General features: G+C 41.9%; 1 protein-coding gene across 3 annotated transcripts in view; it reads left to right on the forward strand.

Moving 5' to 3' along the window:
• The window catches only part of REEP5 (receptor accessory protein 5), a 32,091-nt gene that overhangs the window by 3,070 nt on the left and 3,838 nt on the right, over positions 1–25,183 (forward strand). For all 3 annotated transcript variants that reach the window (XR_013961098.1, XR_013961099.1, XM_080678252.1), the window contains exons 3-4: positions 11,348–11,486; positions 19,512–19,680. Coding sequence is in view for 1 of the 3 variants with exons in the window: in XM_080678252.1 (XP_080534378.1) it covers positions 11,348–11,486; positions 19,512–19,680 (308 nt within the window). In the remaining 2 variants the exon portion in view is untranslated. The remainder of the gene's footprint in view (positions 1–11,347; positions 11,487–19,511; positions 19,681–25,183) is intronic.

The raw sequence follows: 25,183 nt of genomic DNA on the forward strand, positions 1-25,183 counted from the left end.
ATTAATTCTAACCAGGGCCATTTTTTAAAGTAGTTTTTGTGTTTTGCTAAGAATTCTGTGAAATGGTAGAGACAGTTATATTTTCTGAGTAGATTAGGTAAGTGGGTTTTATAGATTTTATAATCATTCACCAAGTACATACATTTTGCTTTCTACTTGAATATTCTGAGGCAAAATATGACATGTGCTGTATATCTTAATAAGAATTGGAAAGGTATTAAAAATCGAATAAAGGGAATTTAATGGTTTAAGCAAAAATTCAGGAAATAACGACTATTTCTGGATTAGTGTTTATTCATAGGATGTTTCCTTTTGGAAGATCCAACTCTTTTACCATCAAAATAAATACAAGATTCTGTGACTATATGGGAATTGAGTCAAGGTTGGCCTCTGGATACTTGGACTTTTCCCTAAAACAGTGATTCTCAGCCCTGACTGCCCATTGGAATTACCTGAGGAGCCTTAAAAAATACTGATGCCTGGTTTCCACCCGCAGAGATTCTGATGTAATTGGCCTCAGTTTGGGGTTTTTAAAAATCCTCAATCCTTTATAATTTTTAAGGATTCTAGTGTGCAGTCAATGTTGAGAATCCCCGTTGAGAAGTGACAGCGGTAACCTGTGCTTGTTACTCTTGAAGATGGGGCGAATGGGGCGGGGGTGGAGGAAATGGCCTGCTGACCCTGGGAATAGCCCAGAAGTCTGCCTGGTCTCTGCTTTGTGAGGAAGTTTCAAGGAGACCTGGGACTTTGTGCACAGAATAAAACATACAGCTTCCCCCCGCCCCCCCCCGCCCCCCCCAGTCAATAAGCATTCAGGCAACCCGTGTTCCGTTTGTCTACTCCAGTCTGTTCATTACTTAGCCCATGTGATGGTATCATTGCCAGAAAGAAAGCCCTTGAACATGGTGGTATTAATAGCATCTAAATCAGTGTTACTTCAAGTGTGGTCTGTGATCACCTTCACTTTAACTGTTCTTGTCATTTTCCCTGTGCTCCCTAGCCAGATTTATATTTAAAAACACAAGTTCATCTATTTAGCCAAAATCAAATGCCAGCCACGAGCCAGGCACTGTGGCAGCACGTTAGATAGGCCAGGGACTAACGTGGTTATGCTCTCCACCCTCTGTGAACGAACAGACTACCAGGATAAACCACAATAAAAAGTAAAGTAGTGAGAGAGTGTGGTAAGCTCCCCAAAGAAGCCGTGGCAGAGAATAACCGGAAGGACTCCAGCATTTGTCTGAGATCCTATTTGAGTTAAGACCTGAGGAATGAGAAGGGGCCAGCCAAGCGCAGAGCCAGGCAGAGGCAGCAGCCTGTGCCAGGCCCCCGGGCAGCGGGCGCTGTGAGAGGAAAGAGCAGTGAGGGAGGACCGGAGAGGTGCAGGTGCCACCAGCCCGGCCAGCGGCTGTTACAGGAAGTGTGTGTTTTATTCCAAGTTGTAGGGAGTTTGCATGTTTTCTGGCAGCCTTGGGTGGGTTTTAAATAGGGCGTGAGATGACTGCTGTGACCTCTAGAAGGAATTGATGATCCCGCCAAACTATGTCTAGCCCTTCTTTTGTCACCTTTCATCGTTTGTTCCTGCTGTTTCCTCTTATCGGGCCATCGTAGAGGTGTCCACAGGTTGTGCATAATGGTCAGCATTGGGCCTAGCTGGAGGGTGTAGAAATGACATTTGGAAAAGCTCATTTGGCTTCCTAGCTTTTCTTATGACTCACCGCCTTGGGAAATCTGTGGGTGGGCTCAGGTGCACCTGGCTCCAGGTCAGGGCTTGGCATGTTGGAGCAGGCACACAGCTGAAGGCTGGCCAGTGCTCCCGGAGGACAACATGTTCCTCCAGGTGACCCTCGCTTTCTGTGGACATAATTTCAGCCTGTAATCTCCTACATTTCCAGACTCTGGCCACCAGACGTTTCATGAATAGGCAACATGAAATTTAATTCCAGCCGCCTCATTATCAAGAGCTGTTGACAGAATTACCTAAATCTCCTTACTTTCCTCTATTACTGATAAGAGAAGGCAGACTACTGGATAATAGGAACCTCCATTATTAAGGTAGATTTACCTGCTCACATGAAACCTTTTTAAAGTGAACAATTCAGTCGTTAGTATAGTCATAGAATTTTGAAAGCATCACCCTATCTGATTCCAAAACATTTTCATCTCCCCAAAAGGAAACCCTACACCCATCAGCAGTCACACCCCTTTTCTCCTACATCCTAGTCCCCAGAAACTACCATTTTACTAACTGTCTCTGGATTTGCCTAATTCTGGACATCTACACTAATAAAAGAGAAAAATGCTAATTGACCGTACGTCCGCTACGCCTACAGCCAATCAGGAGTGATATGCAAATTAAGCCAACAAAGATGGCGGGTAAATTTGCATATGTAGGAGGGGTGGGCAGCGCCTGACGCCATCCGTGGGGTCCAGTCCACCATGGGGGACCGGGCAGGCCGGGCGGGCTGTGCCTGACGCCGCCCGCGTGGTCTAGGCCGCCATCAGGGACCGGGCAGGCTGGACTGGCTGTGCCTGACACCACCCGCAGGGTCCAGTCCACCATGGGGGACCGGGTGGGCCAGGCAGGCGGCGCCTGATGCCGCCTGAGGGGTCCAGGCTGCAATCGGTATTTGGGCAGGCTGGGCGGGCTGCGCCTGACGCTGCACGCAGAGTCCAGGTCACGATTGTTATCCGGGCAGGTCGGGCGGGCTGCTCCTGACGCCATCGGCGGGGTCCAGGCCGCCATCGGTAACCGGGCAGGCCAGGCAAGCAGCGCCTGACGCCACCCGCAGGGTCCAGGCCGCTATCGGGGTCAGGCAGGTCTGGCGGGCTGTGCCTGACGCTGCCCGCGGGGTCCAGGCCGCCATCGGGGACTGGGCAGGTGGGCGGGCTGCTCCTGACGCCGCCGGTGGGGTCCAGGCCGCCATTGGGGACCAGACAGGCCGGGCGGGCTGTGCCTGACGCCGCCCGCAGGGTCCAGGCCGCCATCGAGGACCTGGGCAGGGGGGATGGCCAGGGTCTCTGGGATCACTGTCTGCCCCTGGGCCGCCTGTGGACACTGGTGGAGCAGGCCGGGGTTGAACATTGAATGAAAATGGGATGTCTGTGCCCCGCCCCACCGAGCCCCGTCCCTGGCGAGGAGAGGGCAGTGGGCAGTTAGCAGGCACCAGGGCTTGGAAGGGACTGGGAGCAACCTGCAGGCATGCTACCAGGAAGAGGTGCTGAACCATGATGACGCAGAGGGCTGGCTGATGGAGGCGCACAAAGGTGCAGATGAGGCGGCTCTCGCTGGAACTGAGCTCGAAAAGCGCATTGACAGCCTGATGGACGAAATCGCCTTTCTGAAGAAGGTGCATGAAGAGGAGATCGCCGAGCTGCAGGCGCAGATCCAGTACGCTCAGATCTCCGTGGAGATGGACGTGTTCTCCAAGTCCGACCTCTCTGCCACGCTCAAGGACATCCGCGCCCAGTACGAGAAGCTGACTGCCAAGAACATGCAGAATGCCGAAGAATGCTTTTTTGGAGCACCTGATATATAAGTGGGGCTACAGAAACCTGCCCTGACTTCATTCTATCACTTGCTCACTCTTCTGATTCCTGGGAGTAGAGCTTATCATCTGTCCCTCTCAGTCACATGGACACTATATATATATATCCTGCAGCTTCTGAGACAGGCCAGGTGATCTAGTGAGGATCACTTACCTGTCAGAGGTAACTCTAGACTGCTCTCTGCATCTCGATATGGCCCTCTTTTGTCTGGGGAAGGTCAGTTTAGGTTGTTTTGAATAGGTAGGGTGTTTGAGCTGAAGTTAAGCTTTATGATACCACACTTGACAAAGATAATATCTTCTTTATATATATATATATATATATATATATATATATATATATATATATATATATATACACTAAAGGTCCAGTGCACGAATTCGTGCTCGGGTGGGGTCCGGCCGGCCCAGCCCCAATCAGGGTGGATCGGGGCTGGGCCTGTTGGGAGGTGGAGATGGCAGGAGGTTGGCTGGCCAGCCCGCCTGAATCAGGGCCCAATCAGGGCCGGGCTAGCTGGGGGAAGGGGCCATGGGCGATTGGCTGGCGGGCCCCGCCCCCCTGATCAGGCTGGTTCACTGGCCACAGTGGGCATCATAGCGACCGGTTATTAGGTCGTTATGGCCATTATGGTAGCTGCCTTTATATATATATATATATATATATATATATATATATATATATATATATATTTTTTTTTTTTTTTAAATTGATTTCAGAGAGGAAGGGAGAGGGAGAGAAACATCAATGATGGGAGACAGTTATCCATTGGCTGCTTCCTGCATGCCCCCCACTCAGGGGATTGAGCCCGCAACCTGGTCATGTGCCCTGACCCAGAATTGAACTTTGACTTTTTGGTTCATAGATGGATGCTCAACCAATGAACCACACCAGCCAGGCAATATATTGTCTTCAATTTTTTAAAATATATTTTTATTGATTTCAGAGAGGAAGGGAGAGGGAGAGAGAGATAGAAACATCAATGATGAGAGAGAATCATTGATCGGCTGCCTCCTGCATGCCCCCCACTGGGGATCAAGCCTGCAACCCACGTATGTGCCCTTGACTGGAATTGAACCTGGGACCCTTCAGTCCTCAGGCCAATGCTCTATCCACTGAGCCAAATGGACCAGGGCTATTATCTTCCATTTGTGCCAGTAGGATTTGCATCTGCTATTGTATTGCTTCAGGCATTAATCCCTTTTAACCAATCCCTTTCAGGGCATTTAGTTTTGAGTTATAAAATGTTAGATTGGAGAAGTCTTGGAGATCGAGCTGCGGGTATTGTAGCCAACTTTAACAGATTTGGAAATGAGGACCACAAACTGAAGTTACTTCACTTTGGTCACAAGACTGTTGAGGCAAAACCAAGTGTTGGTAATAGAGAGGCCTGATCCCCCTGGCTGCTCACTGTCAACATTCCCACAGTTTATATTTGTGACTAAATCTTCCATATTGTATTAAAAACAAAATGGTGGATAGATGATAAATAATGTCATAGTAATTCAACTAAAATGTCTGACCAGTGAATGCCTACTTTTTTTTTTTTTTAGTAATTCACTCTCCATTAGAGATGTTTTATAGACTCATCTTAAAATGATTTTGCCTGTGAATTTAGCTTATTGCATATCATGAATTTCATTAAGTTGGTCCTAGGAGAACATTATATTAAAGAGTAGAAGACAGTTGCTATGTATTTCAGAAGCACATTTGCCACTAGCTATCTCATGTCTTTTGTGGGGGCGGGTGTTGGGAGGAGGAGGGTTAAGCATGATATAAACAGTATACAAGCAACTTGGTTGTATTGTATATTCTGTTTTCTTTCACTCGTCTCTCTTGCTTGTTGATCCTCTCTCTTGCTTTGCAACGTACCCACTCAACAGTGAAAAACAAGGTAACTGAACTCCCATGGTTTCTGACCTTGTTTTCCATGAAGAAAAAAAAATTAATTGGCATAGTGTTTATGTCTTAAAATATGTGATGCTTTTCCTTCCAGTTTGATGCACTGTATGTGTCAAATAACATTCACAATAGCAGAGTCCTAAACAGAGGTAATGGGAGGTAGGAATACCATTATGAGCTATGAGGCATTTCTACTTCAAATTCTCTTGATAAAAACAGCCCAAAGCAGTCCCGTACGTAGTGGGCACTGTGGATGGTCAAATTACATGTCTGCTGTATCAAAAAGGATTATAAACATAGTTCATATTCAAGCATCAAAGAATCTACCTTGAACTCTGGACTATTTGTTATTAAACCACAAGCAGTTTCCTTTCTGTTCTTTATGAACAGCACATCTCAAAGCTTTTTTTATTGGTATAGGTTTTTACTAACTGCATTACTTATTTTATTATTTACTAGAGGCCCAGTGCACACGTGCACTGGTAGGATCCCTAGTGGATGCCGGCTGCTGGCCGGGGCCCCACCCCCTGGTCTAACTCCCTGACAATTCCCAGTCGAGGGGACAATTTGCATACTACATTTTTATTATATAGGATTATATCATTTGTAATATAGGACATAGAATGAAACTGGTAAAACTTCTCAGTGAACTTTTCAGATTTGCCATCCATCTTATACTTACCCTTCACTGCATATGTATGTGTGTATAATACATAAATGTTGATAGTTATGCAGTATATACTCCATTCTAATGTAGGAAATTGACATTTTTCAATTTAATGACATTAATGAAAGTATCGAAATACCCAATAACTAGAGATAACCTTTGGGTCTGAAAGAGTTAAAACAGTGTCAAAAATGCTTAATTTATAACTTCATTGAAATATGAAAATGTAACATCCATCCCAATGATACAACTTAACTGAAGTTGTCATCGATGGAAGAAGAAAATATCAATGATTGAAACTATAACAGGAATATCTTGAAAACATAGGAAATGTGGTTTTCCCCTCATATCTGCTTTTCTACTTGCTAGTTTTAGTTTCTTAATGATATAACAGAATATTTATAATACAAATATTAGCTAAGCCCTGACCAGTTTGGCTCAGTGGATAGAGCGTCGGCCTGTGGACTCAAGGGTCCCAGGTTTGATTCCGGTCAGGGGCATGTACCTTGGTTGCGGGCACATGCCCAGTGAGGAGTGTGCAGGAGGCAGCTCATCGATGTTTCTCTCTCATCGATGTTTCTAACTCTCTCTCCCTCTCCCTTCCTCTCTGTAAAAAATCAATAAAATATATTTTAAAAAAATATTAGCTAAAAGTTGGGTAGTATATAAGTTTTTGTATTTGTTAATTGCTTAAACTTCTGAATGCTATTACATGTTTATAAACATGGACTTCGTGTTCACTGCTATCCTTGGCCGCACTTGCTTCCTGCCCTTGCTTTTAGAAAGCAGCAGCAAAGGTGTGAACAGTAGATGGGTCAGTGAGGGTGGAGGCAGCCGCACCAGTCCCAGGGCCGAGTGTTCTGGATGCAGGCGGGCCAGTGGGTAATGGACATATCAGTTCCAGTTCAATACCAATGTAAAGAATTTTGGCCAGCCACCTTTGCGTGTGTGCCTGAAAAACGTTTTCAGCAGTGTCAAATTTGTTCCCATTGACCTGCCAATAGGATTTTTGGAATTTCAGCTAACTCTACTTTCTGTAGCATTTGGGATTTGGAGAGTGAGGCATAATTAAAATCCACGGGTAATTCTCTAATCTCCTTTTAGCCTATTAACAATGGTATTAATCCTTTATCAGCTCTGCTTAGCTGGAAAGACTGGAGTGTTTTTTCCACTCTAATTTCTTTTTCGTCTATGGCCTCCTGATGATAATAAATTATTACCATACTAGAGGCCTCGTGCATGAAATTTGTGCACTGGTGGTAGTGGGAGGGGTCCCTCAGCCCGGCCTGCACCCTTTCGCAGTCCGGGACCCCTCGGCGGACATCCCTCTCGCAGTCCTGGGCTCTTGCAGTCCAGGACCCCTCGCTCCTTACTGCCTGCCTGCAGTGGAGGCGGGAGAGGCTCCCACCACGGGCGTTGCGCTTGCCATCCATCAGCCCTGCTTCTGGCTGAGCAGCGCTCCCCCTGTGGGAGCGCACTGACCACCAGGGGGCAGCTCCTGCATTGAGCGTCTGCCCCCTGGTGGTCAGTGCGTGTCATAGCAACCAGTTGTTCCACTGGTCATTCCACTGTTCAGTTGATTTGCATATTAGGGTTTTATTATATAGAATTGTAATTATTACTAAGGTAATATTTAGTGATGCTTACTCTGTTCCAGTCATTTTTTTCTAAGTGCTTTACATGTATTTACCACTTTAGTCTTCATAACAACACAATGAGGTTTCTCATCCCTAGTTGAAAAAATGAGGAGACGGAAGCCCAGAATAACTTGCCCAAGATCGTATACCTAGTAAGTGGTAGAACCAGAATACAAAACTGCAAGCTAAGGATGGTGAAATGATATAAAGCCAGATGAGCATTGGGAAGAAATGGAGGAAAAAGTCTGGCTATTTCATAGTTTAGTATAGTTAATTTTTTTTTTATATTATAGTTTCCTTTAACTTGAAAATTAGGATGAATTAGTTTCATGGGATGGGCTTATGGCTCTGTGTACCTTTATGTGAATGTGTGTGTGTATTAAAGGCCTTTCCACAACAGATTGTGTCTGATCATTGTTAGAGAAGTTTATTTGTAAAAAAAAACAACCATGAGCTGTTTCCTCAAGAGAGAAATTAAGGAATGTGTCTGATGTTCACTTCAGTGTTTGTTTTTAACAAAGCCCTAAAGAATGACCTAATCCCATAGGAAGAAGTAGGTATAGTAAGTCTGGTGCTCTTTTATTTCCCCCCAAATAGAAATCTTTTTCCTTCCTTTGGTTATAAAAAATAGTATATGCTCATTGCAAAGACAGTAAAAAAACACACACACTAAAATTCTGTAATTCCAATATTCAGAAATAGCTGTAATAATTTTTGGACACCATTGTTAATCTGTAAACATACACAGACTTTTTTTTTTTTTTTTCTTCTTTTTTTTTTTTTTTTTACTTTTTTTAATTGTTTGAAGTATTAAAAATAGTAGTACATATGTCTCTTTTTTTCCCCCAATGACCTCCCCCCACCCTCCCCTTCCCCCCAGTACATGCCTTTACCTGCCCCCCCCCCCCCAGTGTCTTTTATCCATTGGTTATGCTTATATGCATGCGTACAAGTCCTTCGGTTGATCTCTTACAGCCCCCCTCCCCCCCAAAACCTCCTCTGCCTTCCCACTGTAGTTTGACAGTCTGTTCAATGCTTCTTTGCTTCTGTATCTGTTTTTCCCCCCTTTCTTCCCTTTAAAAAATCTTGCCTCTGCAGACTAGAAATAGACATAAAATAACAAATAAATGTTTGAGTCCCAATTTCAATGTCCAACAGTTCTGATTCCCCGTTTCAATGTCAAACAGTTCCTTATGTGTACATGTCAGCAATGATATCTGGATGGTGGGCACATGGTGGCAATGCAGGTCCAACCCTCTCTGGTTTGGTCCAAGGCAAGTGTACACAGACTTTTTGTTTACACAAAATTAGTAATCTCATTTTTACACACAGCACTATATCTTAGACATTTTTCCCTGTCAATATCCTTTTTAAAGGCTTCAAATATTTCAGTGTATGAATACACCAGAAATGTATTTAAACAGTTCATGTTGCCCTTAAAAAATGAATGAACATATGCCTCTGTAATCTTATAGTTTGAGTTGAAATTCATTTTAATATCACTCTTTCCTCTTTGAAATCCATTTGTTGTTTATAAAATGTAGAATGTAAACTAGTTTATCTCTAAGATATCTTCCAATTCCACATCCTATGATTTCTAATTCTGCTCAGTGAATTTTTAGAGCTGAGAGCTGCTCCTATACTGTTGTCAATCATCTTCTGCATATCCCGCCATGTCCCTGTTTCTTCCTCTCAAGAATGAAAATAACACCTATTCCATAGGGCTATTGTGAGAGTTAAATTAAATAATTACAAGGCTCCTTACCCCTCCCTTCTTTAGCTTTGCCATTTTGGCTGGACTGCAAATGATTTAAGGGTATAGAGTGCATCCTATAATTTCTTGAATTCCTTATGTTGTCTTAAGTTGATACATCCTCCTGATACAAAAGTTGAATTATGATTCAATATATGTACAAGGCAGTAGAATGTATTGTTGAAGCATCATCCGCGTCACCTCACCTGGACAAGAAAGTATGTAAGGAAACAGCATTCAGGAACCCCCGGTTTTAAGCTCTTGTTTACCTTGTTGAGTCTCAGGTTCCTCAACTGTAAACTGAATGGGTGAGTCTGTCTTCAGTGTTCTTTCTTGTTCTGACTAGTTTATGATGTTATGACATGTAGACCTATTTTTAAAAATACTGTGTTTCAAATTAAAGCAATAATTAAATGCTTCAGTAACACGAGAAGTTCTAGTAAAAAATCTCTTCACCTTAATAAAACTGGTCTTCTCCTGTCTTTGATTGCCCTGGTTTTCTACAAAGTTGTGATCAATGTGTGTGTTCAATTTTGAGTTTGTTTCTATTTTCACTATTATGTTACCACATAATGTTCCAGGTGTATCAATGCAGAAACTTTTGAATTCATATTGTTGATAAGTAAAGGAACTAACCATTTCTTAAAAAAAAATTTTTATTCCTCAAAGCACTGTACTTGAATTGTTAGGGTAGCTTTTCTGTTTTTGAATCTGGATCTTGACTAATTTCTTAAAAATAATAATAGAATAGAATTTAAACTATTGGATAGTTTCATGAAATGTTTAGCAGTTTATGTGTGGATATGTGTGTTTACTTATTCAAAATTAAGGCCTTAAGTGAAATATAACTGTGCATACCCTCTGCCCAGGATAAATGTATAAGAAATAAAATTTTACCACACTAATAACGTTAAAAACCCTCTTAGATATAAATAGTTAAACCACACTCAGATAAAGCACAGAAGAGAAAACTCCTATTCACCCACAATGTACCTCCATTATTAAAAGTACACGAGAACTCCGTTATTATGAGAGCATTTTTGATATATCTCTGGCGGCAGGAACCCCCTGGGAGTGGGAATTACTCGGGTTTCCAGTCATGGGCAGTGTCTCCTGGGGACTGGATGGAGACTGAGCAGGGTGGAGACCAGGGCTCAGCTGGTACTGGTTTCTCTGGTGACCAAAACACTGAAACAAATAGTCACGACTTGTCCTGAGCTCCACATTGCTTCCTGTCTTTTATGTTGTGCTCTTGTGTCTAGTGACACAGTGGATACATTTGCCTGTATTTCTCAGTTGGTGGTGGAGGGCAGGCTGTGGAAGTATGTTTTTTTTGTTTTTTTTTAAATATTTTATTGATATGTTACAGAGAGGAAGAGAGAGGGATAGAGAGTTAGAAACATCAATGAGAGAGAAACATTGATCAGCTGCCTCCTGCACACTCCCCACTGGGTATGCGCCCGCAACCAAGATACATGCCCCCGACCGGAATTGAACCTGGGACCCTTGAGTCCGCAGGCCGACGCTCTAGCCACTGAGCCAAACCGGTTAGGGCTGTGGAAGTATGTTTGAAAATGTTTCATTGAGCCCTAGCTGGTTTGGCTCAGTGGATAGAGCATTGGCCTGCGGACTCCAGGGTCCCAGGTTCGATTCCCGTCAAGGGCACGTACCTTGGTTGTGGGCACATCCCCAGTATGGGGCGTGCAGGAGGCAGCTGATCGATGTTTCTCTCTCTATCCCTCTCCCTTCCTCTCTGTAAAAAATCAATAAAATATATATTTTAAAAAAATGTTTCGGTGAGATCTTACTACATGATATACTTGTTTTTACATTGCCTTTCAGAATTAAAGCCATAGAGAGTCCCAACAAAGAAGATGATACCCAGTGGCTGACCTACTGGGTAGTGTATGGTGTGTTCAGCATCGCCGAATTCTTCTCTGACCTCTTCCTGTCCTGGTTCCCCTTCTACTACATGCTAAAGGTACGTGGGCAGTTCCCTAAACTGCTCTGTCTCCTTCCATATATGTACTTGATTTGCCCCCTATCCTTAAAAGAAACTCCATCTCAGGACCTATAAACAAGAATAGGAACAAATAAATGCTTGAATGTTAGACATCTGTGGCTCTGCCCAGATCCTATGAACAGGAAGACAGGATTCAACACGTCTAATATTTTTTGCATACTGTCTTGGAAACAGCCATAGCAATTGTGTGTTTAAGATGAAGGTGATAGTAAAACATGGAAATACTATGACATATCACAAACACTGCTGCTCGCCAAGATCCTATCTGCATGCAGTGTTGTCTGTGTTTAATGTGAAAGCATTGCAAATTTTCGCAGGCCATAGATTAGTCCCAGTGGTGAGCATATTCCAGGGAGGAGTCGTTATTTGTGGAAGAAGAAATACTTTTTTTCTTATGTAGGTTTGGAGAAAGAAGATGGGAAATGGGCTCTCTGTGGAAATCATTTTAAGAACGTTGGCAGGTACCCTAGTTGGGGTCAGCCCTGACAGCACCTGTGTTGGGCTGAGGATACCCAGCATGTGGGGAAAGGAGTGGAAGTTGAAACTCGTTCCCGTGGGACCTGTATCCACTCCAGATTTGCACCAGAGGTGAATGAGAAAGAAAGAGCTCATGCATTTTAATAGCTAGAGTGGTTCTTTCTCCCTAAATGGGACAAGCTATCTTCCGTTGATCCTGAAGGGTCTTCCATGGCGTAAGCCCTGCTCCCTGTCAGTTGGGTAGGCTGTAAGTAGTCTGGTTCTCAGCCAGGCTTCCCACAGAGAGGGTGTGTGCCAGCCCCTATGAAGTCTGTGCTCTCTTCTTTCCCTTCAGACCCCTAAGCACTTGTTTTAATGAAAGCTGCACATCACCCAGTTTAAAGGTTCAAATAGTTCTGTCAGAGAGTTGAAGAACAGCAGTTCTGCCTCCTCTGCCCCCTGTATTGCTTCTTCAAAAGCAACCATGTCCCTTCATTTATGGCAGATTATCTTGCCATTTAACTGTCTCTAAATAATCTTTAAAAAAAAATGTATATTTTTGTTGATTTCAGAGAGGAAGGGAGAGGGAGAGAGAGATAGAAACATCCATAATGAGAGAGAATCATTGGTTGGCTGCCTTCTGCACATCCCCTACTGGAGATTGAGCCTGCAACCCCAGCCTATGCCTCACTGGGAATCGAACCATTACTTTCTGGTTCATAGGTCAGTGCTCAACCACTGAGTCACACCAGCCATGCTAAGTAATATTCTTGTTCAGCCCCCTTTTAACTTTTCTATTTTTCACATAGCTCTTAATTCACACTGGAAGGTAAGGATCTGGCTCCCCTTCCTCCCTTGTCCCCCACACACATGCAGCCTCCCTTGTCCCCATCTTCCTCAGGCATCTGTATCATAATTTTGGGTAGGTAAACATTCACCCTCACTTTATTATGACTTTGTAAATACTATTTAGGGCCATCATGTACAGAAGGGTTTAAAAATAAATGTAAAATCCCTGTTCCCCTGATTATGAAAAGAGCATATGTTCATTTCTTTATTGAGCAGATATTTATTTAGAACCTCTTTGTGCCAGAATCTGTTCTAAGTTTGGGGGAAACTTTGGTGAATAAAACAAAAGTATCTGCTGTCTCACTGCTTACAGTCAGTTGTATGTGTGTATAGAGGGAGCATGTTTTAGATGAGGTACAAAAAAGCATTTGAAACGCTACCACTATTAACATCTTAGGGTAGTCTTCCTATTTATTTTAATGTGCAAATATATTGGTCTATGACATAAATACACACAGAACTGTGCATATTATTGTCATAACCATATATGTATTGCTGAGGCATATATGATATACAATTCTATTCTCACTTTTTTCAGTTAATACAATACTCTGAGTATTTTCTCTTGTTTTTCAATATTCAATGGATAGCTGACGGAAATGAATGTCTGCACCTCATCTTTACTGGCATTAAAATAATTTTCGAGATTAATTTTTAAAACAAGTTTGAAAAACTCTGTCAAGTTTAAGTCTGATCCAGACTGTCACCTGAACTGTTTCACCCATTGACAGAGCATAACGTTTGTCTTGTCAACTTTGTAGGAGGCAAAAAAAAAAAAAAAAAAAAGGTGGAGCAATCTTCCCCTCAGCATGTTCTCTTCGAGCTTTTGTTTGTGCACTCTGAGCAGCCGTTTTAACCCAGCGCATCACTATTGCTGTGACCACCTTGCAAAGGCTTCCTGAGATGTAGATTCCTGATGAAGTGATTGCAGTATATCAGGAGGCCAGTGTTGAAATATGTATTTTTCTGACGGTAGCTCTCAGTTTTGACCAGGCTAGTCCCAAACTGTGCATATTAAGCATATACCTACCTTGGAATTAAAACTCTTCTAGGGAAAAATTGGATGGTGACACCATTAGAATCACAGACAGAGTGATCTGTCCTTTTGTAATTTGTAATGAAGGGATTCTGTGTGTCGGTGCTAATAGTGCCAAGAGTCCTGTTAAGAAAGCACGGACTCTGAACCACAGGTAAGAGTGGGCTGGTGTTTGCGCTTGGGAGTATCGGGAGCTAGCACTCAGGACAGCTTGACTAAAAGGATGGCCAGGCTGTGTAGCTCAGGGTATCCTGGGCTGTGGCATAGTTACACAGATTAAGAAAAGGGAGTTATAAAAGCTGGTGGCTGAGTATCATCACCTTGAGAATTGAACAGTAATTAACTTTATTTTTAATACAAGGAAGTTATTTTACTTTAGAGCTGGAAAATGCTAAGGATGTAGGTAGAGAGTAGTAATTACGTTTCTGTCTCAAGAGGGTGCGGAAAAGAACTAAATTAACAGTCTGGAGTATAGCCCATAAAGTAATGATGTTGGAGAGGTGCAGACATATAGACACTTGGCTCCGGCCCTGTCTGGTATTCTTGCCTTAATTCATCCAGAAAAGATGGATGAAGCAGCTTTTCTGGACTGCTGAAGGGTTGATATCTAAATAGATAGATAATATTTCAGAGATTTTTCAACAACAGTATGAACTATAGGACTTGGTGATGCTACTATTATCTTACATATTTCCCTCAAGTACATGAATTTGGGACTTCGCTAGAATCCTGCAGAGAAAATTAACTCAGAGAGGTTGGTTTTCCTAAAGTCGTAAAGTAGATATCAACTCTCCTGATTCTTAATCCAGTGAGATATTTCCACTTCACATTGATCTCCATGGTTATACTATGGGCGCCTGTCTCCACATCAGTAACCCATTCCTGAAAATCAGATAGTCTTTGTAGGAAAACCAGCCAGCAGACTATTTCTTACAATTTAAAATGGTAAGAATTAAAACTTATTAATGTCAATGTAAACTCCATACCAATTTTCTAAAACACAGCAAAGCACTCCTATACAAGTAACAAATATCATACTAGGATGTTAGATGCTAAAAACAACACTCTCCAAATACAGATGCTTTACTTCTGATGAGGTCACGTCCCGATAAACCCACTGCAAGTGGAAAATATTGTAAGTTGAAATGCATTTAATATACCTAACCTACCGAACATCATAGCTGAGCCTATCTGGTTTCTACTGAATGAATGTTGTGTTCTTGCACCATGATAAAGTAGAAAAATCGTTAAGTCAAATCCATAAATCAGGGACAGACCATCTGTAGTTAATCTAGTTGGTAAGAAACTATTCCTTTGTGTGCAGTACATCCCCTTGGATAACTCTGCATACTCTTAAAAATGCCTACATGGAATTCTGATGTTCTGTTGAGAATGTAACTTTTCCTCCACGTCATTTTGTTTAAATTGTTGCAGTGAGTCTTGGATATGTATGCATTACCTATATAAGCAACCAATGGACAACACTGTATGAATGGATATTAAAAACCAAAGGTCTTCCACCGAGAAATGTTAGAGAGATGGTCTGCAGGCTCTCTCTGCCTGTAATTAACCAGCCTCTAAGCAGAGGACAAGAAGGGGAAAGCCAGTGAAAAAGGCAGTCACTTAGTTCTCCATTTTGGATTAATGCAATGTGTGGTTTAGAAAACATCTAATTCACTAGGACCACGGTCGGCAAACTGTGGCTCACAAGCCACATGCGGCTCTTTGGCCCCTTGAGTGTGGCTCTCCCACAAAATACCACGGCCTGGGCAAGTCTATTTTGAAGAAGTGGCGTTAGAAGAAGTTTAAGTTTAAAAAATTTGGCTCTCAAAAGAAATTTCAATCGTACTGTTGATATTTGGCTCTGTTGACTAATGAGTTTGCCGACCACCGCCTAGGATAGCTGGCTAAGCCCAGGGGGTGCTGGTGCTGGGAAAACTAACAGTAAACCTGAAAATGCCTGCACCTGCCGAGGCCCCAGGAGTGCTGCAAGAAACTGGCTTTCAGTGCTTGGACCTGTAGCAGAAGTCTTGCTCTGCCTTTGTGAGTCTGTGCGGTCTCACTGGAGTTGGGGTGGTTGCGTACACATGTGCAGTGAGGCTATGAGATGGCTAGGATGAATCTTTGCTCTTCCCCTTCCTACTGTTTTCCCAGCTCTGAGCTCCGCGTTTCCTGCTGCTGTGCTCAGTAAACTAGTTTTTGAGCCTGTCATGCATCAGGAGGGAGAGTAAGTGGGGGGTGGGAGACTGTTATAAAGTCTTAACTTGGAGATTACGGCAGTGAATTGTGCTTTGGTTGAGTACTTTGATGTGGAAAGCAGGTTGTATCATCCCTCTGGTCCAGAAAGTCTTAACCTTTGGGGAATATATGGAGGAAATTTTGTTTGCAGCTGTTATAGTCATGGATTCTACTTACGAGTATTTTATGTTTTTTTCCTAGTATAATTTGGCTTAAAGATTTACATATTGAAATATATATTGTTTTATTATAAATTACTTTCACTGTATTTTTTTCTTTTATTGCAGTTAGAGTAGTTTCCCCCACCCTATCTGCAGCTTCAGTTACCAGCAGTCAACTATGCTCCAAAAATATTAAATGGAAAATTCTAGAATAAGCAATTTATAAGTTTTAAATTACACTCCGTTCTGAGTAGTGTGATGAAATCTCCCACCATCCTTCAGTGTCCTGCCTGAGATGTGAATCATCCCTTTGTGCAGCGGATTCACGCTGTTACCCTCCTGTTACTCACTTAGTAGCCGGCTCAGTTATCAGGTCAACTGTCCCAGGAAGGCTTGTGTTCAAGTAACCTTTATTTTACTTAATAATGGCCCCAAAGCCATTCACATCATTTTTATTACAGTAAATTGTTGTAATTGTTTTATTTTATTACTATTTATCTCTTACTGTGCCCAATTCATAAATTAAATTTTATCAAAGGTATGTATGTCTGTACAGGAAAAACATGGTGTATACAGGGTTCGGTATTGTCCACAGTTTCGGGCATCCACTGGGGGATTGGAACATATCCCCCTCAGATAAGGAAAGATTACTATACTAGCTTGATTTTTTTTGGGTAATGATGTGTGTAATTACTTTGAATTTCATTTCAGGTAGAAAGGAGAGTTATCACTTAATTGTTTAAAAAGGGTGTATGTTGGTTCTGGGACTTGATCCTACCTCACTTAAAGCTAATAAGTTAGCTGTACTGTTTCATAGATGTTGGTAGAAGACACAGTAATCTTGGGACAGACACGAATTTCCTACTGTGCCAAGTGCTCCAAATTTTCTTATTTTCTACAAAATCTTTATGAGGAAGATTTAAATTTTTTTTTCAATTAACTATTTTATTGAGTTAAAAATAAACTTAAGGAATTAAATGACATGCACAAGGTTTGCCAGGCTAATAAGTGGCAGAACCCAGTTTCTCTGAGCCCATTCTCTATTCTCTATATAATAGAGAATATATAATTGTCTTAGAATCCCTGTTTGTTGGGTAAAGAAATATATATATATATATATCTTGAAATCAAGATTTTAAATTTTGTGTTCTTCTGTATTCTTACTGATTTCTAGTGTGTTTGATATATAACTCTGATGGAAGTGTTAAAATCTATGATTGTGGATTTTATATTTCAGATCTATATATGAAGCTATATGTAGCTACATATAATTATAAATTACATAACTATACAAATAAGAATTATCTATAATAATAAAAGCATAATGTGCTAATTAGACCGGACGTCCTTCTGGATGAAGCCCGGGCTGCAAGGGAGGCCCGGGTCCCGGGTGCCAGAGGGAAGCCAGAGGGAGGTGCTGGCAGCCGGGAGAAGGAAGGCCTATTCTTGCACGAATTTCATGCATCGGGCCTCTAGTATAATTATAAAGTTATTAAGATATATACAAAGCTATATATAGTTCACATATGTATCAAAGACATAGGTTCAGATGAATCTTCTTGGTCAGTGTTTTCCTTTATGACTATTTGCTTATTCTGCCTTAAGTAATGTATATGTACTATTACTATTACTATATAAGCTCTTTGGGAGTTGGTGTTTGTTTAGTACAAATAAAAGGATGATGATCCCATTAAGTGTTCTTTTTTTAAAAAATGTTTTTTAAATTGATTTTTAGAGAGAAATGGAGGAAGAGAGATAGAAGCATTGATGAGAAACATCATCAGATCAGCTGCCTCCTGAATGCCCCCTACTGGGGAGCGACCCAAGGCATATGCCCTGCCTGGGAATCAAATTGGTGACCTCTTTGTTCATGGGTTGATGTTCAACTACTGAGCAACACCAGCCAGGCCCTTTACGTTTTTAAAATTGGTTTGGTGTTAGGTGTGTTTCTTATAAGAAGCATATAACTATAGTTTGTTTTTCATAATCCAATCTGGTAACACATCTTTTGAAAGCTTTCCCCCTGCTTTTGTGTCTGTAAAGGTTCTAATCATGAGTGCCTTTTCCCACACAGTAATCGGTTGAGAAGCTGCATTTTATTTATTTTGAGGGTAATAGAACTTCAATATATAATACAAAATTCTTAGAGCAACATGGTACTGATCAAGTGAGCTTTAGGGCACAAGTACGTGCATTTTAAGTTCAAAAGATTATCTTAGAAAAGCAGTGCAGCTTCTTGACTATTTGAATACATTCTTCGGTTTGGAATAACAAGGACTAAGGCTAAAGAGTTAAGTTTGTGGCTTAAGAAGTTGAGAGGTAGTTACATTAAGGAGAAGTTGTAAAAAATACAGATCTGGAATCTCAGGAAATTAGTTCTGTTTTTTATAGTCACCTAGGCTGGGTGTTAAACTCTTAGACGAAAAGAACCCGGAATGTTTGCAGTTCATTAAACTTTCTAAGAGAATGAGCATATCACTGTGGATATTCCCGTTTTTGCTTATTATCTTACAGAGGAATAAACTGCTTGGTCAAGTTGAAGTACTGAGTTGTTATTTATCATTTGAATAAACAGTAAAATTATTTTTGATATAAATTTAGTGTGACAATTCTTGTTTTTTAAGTTTTTAGGGCAGAAATATTATCAATTTTTTTTATCTTAATGGCAAAGTGAGCCATAAAGAGTTAGGAATAATATCTACATTCAGGATAAAAGAAGAGAAACACTTGACTGTAAATATTAGTTGAAGGCTAAAATCTACTAAAAACTGAGATTCCACTCTGGGAAGTTTTCAACAATGGCCAGGGTATGTTTTCTATAACAGGATTAATAAATGTGACAAACTTTCCAGCATAAGCCTACTGAGAACAAGCCTCATAGGTATTAGGCTTATCCATACAGGGCTTTCCACATGCAGATGAGTACTGTGTTCTTAAAATTGATTTTGAAGTTATAATTAATAAAAGCTTTTGTAACTAAAAAGTGGTCCACGTTAGGAAGGAAGTGAAGCTGCTGGACTTGATGTGTTTGACCTTTCTTTTTCAGTCTCAGCTTTTCCTCACTAGCCCATTATCTGGCACATTTTTCCATCTAAGAAAAGCCCACCTGTACCTTGCAGAAAACTCTGGAAATGCTATTGGAGAAAATAGCAGAGGCAGTGCCATCCCCAGCGTAGCAGAGGGCAGTGTGTTATCGGGTGCCCACTCCCCTCCGGTTACCATGCTGACTTTCATTCTGTGCAGTGCGGCTTCCTGTTGTGGTGCATGGCCCCGAGCCCTTCCAACGGGGCGGAACTGCTCTACAAGCGCATCATCCGTCCTATCTTCCTAAAGCACGAGTCCCAGGTAGACAATGTGGTGAACGACTTGAAGGACAAAGCCAAAGAGACTGCAGATGCCATCGCGAAAGAAGGTGAGACTGGGGGACAGTGTGGTGCAGCATGTGAGAGGGGAGGTGACATACTGGGCTCAAGCAATAGTCTTCCTGGCCTTCTTGTCCTGTTAGCTTTCCTCAGCCAAATACCAAGGTCACTCGGGGATTTCTCCACCAAGACTTTGCCTATCGTCCTTTACTTTTCCCAAGATTCTTCCTCCATGCCACGTTTAATACACCATTTAGTCAGTACATTAGGACAAATGACTTTCTGTGGTGGGTACAGATTTCAGAGAATCATATATATTTATATTCAAGTATATCTCTTTCATTCATTTTAGGTGGAACTGCTTCATATGCTGTTCAGATTGCTTTTGCTACAGGTTCCAGAGAATGCCCTCTCTCAGCTCTCTGATTCATTCATTCAGTAGATATTTATTGAGGTGTTTAATATGTGCCAAGCATGTTCATAGCCCTGGGGATGAACTAGTGAACCAAACGGACCCTACTCCCTGAACTTGTGAAGATTTACAATCTTATTGAGAGAGAGAAAATTAAATTAAAAACTAAATTATATGGTATAGTTAGGTGATAAAAAGAAAAATGTAGCAGATAAAAAGACAGGGAGTGCTAGGGGTTGAAGGGAAGGTTGCAGTTTTGAAGAGAGTGACTTAGGCAGTCTTCCCCAATAAGGCTGTACTGAATCAGACATGGAAGTGGTAAAGGAAGGAACCATGGAGAAGAATGCTCCAAACAGAAGGAATAGCACATGCAAAAGCCTGGAGGTGGGAGCAGTGTAGTCGGAAGAGAATGACCTAGAGGGAGAGTAGGAGACAGTTCAGAGAGGTTAAAGAGTGAGGCTGACCCTAGCCAGTTTGGCTCAGTGGATAGAGCGTCAGCCTGCGGACTAAAGGGTCCCAAGTTTGATTCTGGCCAAGGGCACATGCCCGGGGTTGCGGGCTCGATCCCCTCCACCCCAGTAGGGGGCGTGCAGGAGGCAGCCAATCAATGATTCTCATCATTGATGTTTTTATCTATCTCTCTCCCTTCCTCTCTGAAATCAATAAAAAAAATATTTAAAAAAATAAAGGAGTGAGGCTGGCAGAGGACAGATCATGTAATGCCTTGTAGGCTATTGTATAGGCTTTGGCTTTTCCTCTGGGTGAGATGGGGTGCAATTGGAGGATTTTGAACAGAAGAGCAACATGATCCATCCTATGCTTGAACAGGGTCATTTTGGCCACTGTTTTAAGATTAGACTGAAGGGAGACAGGGAAGAAATCAGGAGACCAGTTAAAAGGTCATTGTGGTAATCTGGCTTGAGATGATGCTGGTGGCTTGGTTCATAATGGTAGCAGTAGGAAGTAAGTCATTGGATTCTTGATAGATTTTGAATGTAGAACCATAGATTTTACGGAGTATGAGAGAGGAGTCAAGGAGCCCGAACACATGGTAGAAGGATATAATTGCCATTGAGCTGGAGAAGACTGGGTGTAGTAAGTTGAGAGGGGGAAATAAGGAATCCAGTCTGGACATGACTTTGAACCGTCTGTTAGGTACCTACATGGAGTAGTCAAATAGCAAGTTGGATATAGACATCAAGAGTTCAGGAGACATGTCTGGGCTGAGGATATGAATTTGTGGGTCACCAGCACATAGACATCGTAGTAAGCATGAGACTGAATGAGATTACTAAGGGGGTGAATGTGGTTAGAAAAAGAGCTCCAAGGACTGAGCTCTGAGACCCCCAATGTTTAGAGATTGAGAAGATGGGAAGCAACCAGCCAAGTAGACTGATAAGGAGTGGCCAGTTGAGGTAGCAAGAAAACCACGAGACATATCATTGGGGCCACGTGAAGAAACTGTTTCAAAGCGAGGAAGTGATCCATTGTGTCACATGCTGCAGACAGGTCAAGTCAGATAAGGACTGAAAACCGAGCATTGGATTTAGCAATGAGGAAGGCACTGTGATCTTGACAAAACAGATTTATGTAATGGTGGAAGCAACATCCAGATTGGAATGGATTTGAGAGAAATGGGAGGAAAAGCATGACAGAATGTAGACAACTGTTTTGAGAAATTGCCTGCAAAGGAACAGAAGAATTGGGATATAACTGGAAAAAGGAACTGTCCTGAGGATTTTTCCCCCCTTTTCCTTAAAGGTAGAAGAAACAAAGTATGTTTGAAAATTAATGGGCATGATCCCGTAAAGAGCAAGAGGATGGCACAAGAGGGTGAATTGCTGGTGGTCTGTCCTTGACTAGACCAGAGGGCATAGGATCTAGTGTACAAACAGAGGGCTTGGTCGTAGGAGCAGAGACAGTTGATAACAACAGGAGGGAAATCAGGGTTTATGGGTGAAATGCTGGTAGGTGAGGTGGGAGTTTATGGAAGTAATTTTTTGATGGCTTCACATTTCTCAGTGAAATAGGAAGGAAAGGTCAAGTGAAAGAGGATAGGGAAGGAAGGAATGGAAAGAGAAGTATGAAGTAGTTGTCTAGGGCCAGGGTCAGCAAACTTCCTGTGAAAGGCCAGATATTTTCATTTTTGCCGGCCATCATGTTTGTGTTGCCGGTTACTCACCTCTCCCATTGTGTACTGTGAAAGCAGCTGGGGATGGCATGTTAACCCGTGATCATGGCTCTAATTTGCTGGCCGCTCTGAGAAGTGGGAGAGTGGAGTGCCCGGGACAGCATCACATGATTGCCAGGCAGTATTACTCTCACTTGAGATTTGTGTCCATGGATTTAAAGTGAGACTGGTGTGTCTGTTTGTGTTTTTCTCCAGCCACATTCAGAATAGGTGGAGAGTTGTATCCAGGTTAATTTTGTTAAGAACTATGAAGTGAAAGTGGGACTAAGGAGTGGCTAGTGTTTGATGATGGAATTTAAGTTGGGTGAGCAGCGAAGTGAGGAACAGAGGCAAACACCAATGGATGATAAAACCAGGTGGTGGAGGAAGAACTGACTCAGCAGAGTAGGAGTGAGCTACAACGGTAGGAGGAGATAGTGCCGTGGTGTGCTTGACTCTGAGATTATAGAGGGACTAAGTTATTGGTAGTGACAAAGATATTGAGTGAGTGCCTGCAGTAGGCAGAGTAGGTAAGTAGGTAGGAGGTAAGGTTATTGGAGGGGAGGAATTAAGAGGTAAGGATATTGGAAGGACCATGTATATCTATATGGATATTGAAATCACTAATTCAAATAGGAGTGGTATTAGAGAATGATAACTGGAGCAAAATTCTTAAATAAGGCAGCATAGCCCAAGGATCAGAGGTGACTGGAAAAAGAAATGCTAGTGGAAGATATAATCTGATGGCATGAGCTTCTGAATGTGGTCATGAAAAACCAAGATCACACTTTGGTACTAGGGTCATGGAAGAAAAAACAAAAACAGCCACCATATGAGAAAGTGGTATCCTCAGAGGACAACATATTTCTGTAAAAGCAAGGAAGTCAGGGAAATATTTGGAGAAATGGATGAGAACAGAGGAGATTTGCTGTTGATGGGTCTTAAGTTCCAGAGGGCACAGTAAGGGTTTTCAGAAATTGGAGAAAAGTGGGCAATGGGCAATGGTCATGGAATTAGGGAATGTTGTTGTTTGAGCTCTGAAATTAGAAAAGTGGGAGATGAGGGCGACCTGACCACTGGGGAGGAAGATCCCACCCAGATAGCTCTGCAGCAGCACTGATGCCCCAGCACTGTGTGTCCTCATTTCTCCCTCACCAACCTCTTCTCTGAACTCGTTTCTGTACTAGAGCGCCAGTCTACCAGGTGTACTGGTTACTAATGCGGATTTTGTAATCAAAGAAAACAGGATAATTTCAAGAGAAACATCAAAAGTGCTTTATTCAAAGTAATGTCCATCGATAGCTACACATTTCCCCCATCTTTCAGGTAATTTGTGGATACCGTCCCAATAGAACTTTTCTTGTTTTGAGGTGAACCATTCAGAAACCCAATTTTTCACTTCTTCATACGTTTTGAAGTGCTGCTCAGAAAGTGCGTGTGCCATCGATACTAACAAGTGGTTATCTGAAGGAGCAAGGTCTGGTGAAGACGGCGGGTGGGTTAATACTTTCCAGGCAAGATCTTTTAACGTGTCTTTAACTGGTTTTGAAGTGTGTGATGGTGCGTCATCATGAAGCAAAATTACTTTGCCGTGTCTTCTGGCACATTATGGTCGTTTCACAATCAGGCATGGTTCACATTGATTATTTGTTGTTGGTAGCGATCAGTATTAATGGTTTCACCTAGTTTTAGAAGCTCATAATACACCACACCTTCCCGATCCCACCAAATGCAGAGCATTGTCTTCTTTCTGAAGCGATTTGGCCTTGTAGTTGATGTTGATGGTTGACCTGGATCAACCCATGATTTTGTATGATTGGGATTCTCAAATCCACTTTTCATCGCCAGTCACAATTTGATGCAAAAAAGACTTTCCTGCCGTTGAAGCAACGTTTTACTGATGACTTTCTGGTTTTCCATTTGTCTTTCGTTCAGTTGATGTGGCACCCATTTTCCTTCCTTTAAAATCTTTCCTATTGCTTGTAAACGATCAGAAATTGTTTGCTGAGCAACGTTTAATCTTTCTGCAAGTTGTTTTTGAGTTTGACACGCATCGTCATCCAATAATGCTTGTCATTGTTGGTCTTCAAACTTTTTCGGTTGACCGGTACATTCTTTGTCTTTCACATCAAAATCATCACTTTTAAAGCATTTAAACCAGCGTTCACAAGTATCTTGAGATGGAGCATGTTCACCATAAGCTTCCCAAAGTATTCAGCAGCACTTTTCTTCAAAATAATGAATTAAAACTTCCCACAAATGCTCTTTTTTTGGCACGAAATTTGACATTTTTAAGTGTAAAAATATCTGTGATGTTAACACCTTCAGAAAATTTGACATATGAAGTTTTGAAGCTTGCTATCAATACAACAAAATAGCATACATATCAAATTTCATATATATCAACATATGTGTAACGCCATCTGTTGAAAAAAATCCGCATTATTAACTGGTACACCTGATATTTCAGTACGTTTTCCTACAATTTTAAGTGTAACGTGTAACTTTCACATGCTCCCACTTTGGAATCACCAGTTGCTTTTTAGGAACCTTCTTTCCTGTTCCTCCTCATCCTCAGTCTAGCCATCAGCCTCTGGTGATGTCGTTTCTGCCTAGTTGGCCCATGTTTCTTAGCTTCTTGGTTCTCTTAGAGAGCAGTACTCTAAAATCCAATTTTAGTCCAATTTTACTGTACATTCCTAAACAGGGGAGTAAGAATGAAAATAAATGAGGAGGAACTTACATGCTGTTACATATTAGACTTTTCTCAAAGCTTCTGGAGAATCCAGGAAGTAAATTTTTACAAAGGGCTAGTTAAGAGAGAGGCTATAATTTGTTAACTTTGTTTAGCAATTTTAATTGAATGAAGGGAGAGCAGCTGCCAAGTAGTGAACAAGGAGGGACTCTGCTCTCATCACTGGACTCAGGCTCCATCAACAACAGCTGCAGCTGTGGAATCTCAGGAGGCCCT

Source organism: Plecotus auritus (assembly GCF_963455305.1).
Source record: "Plecotus auritus genome assembly, chromosome: 7".
Classification (NCBI taxonomy): Eukaryota; Metazoa; Chordata; class Mammalia; order Chiroptera; family Vespertilionidae; genus Plecotus; species Plecotus auritus.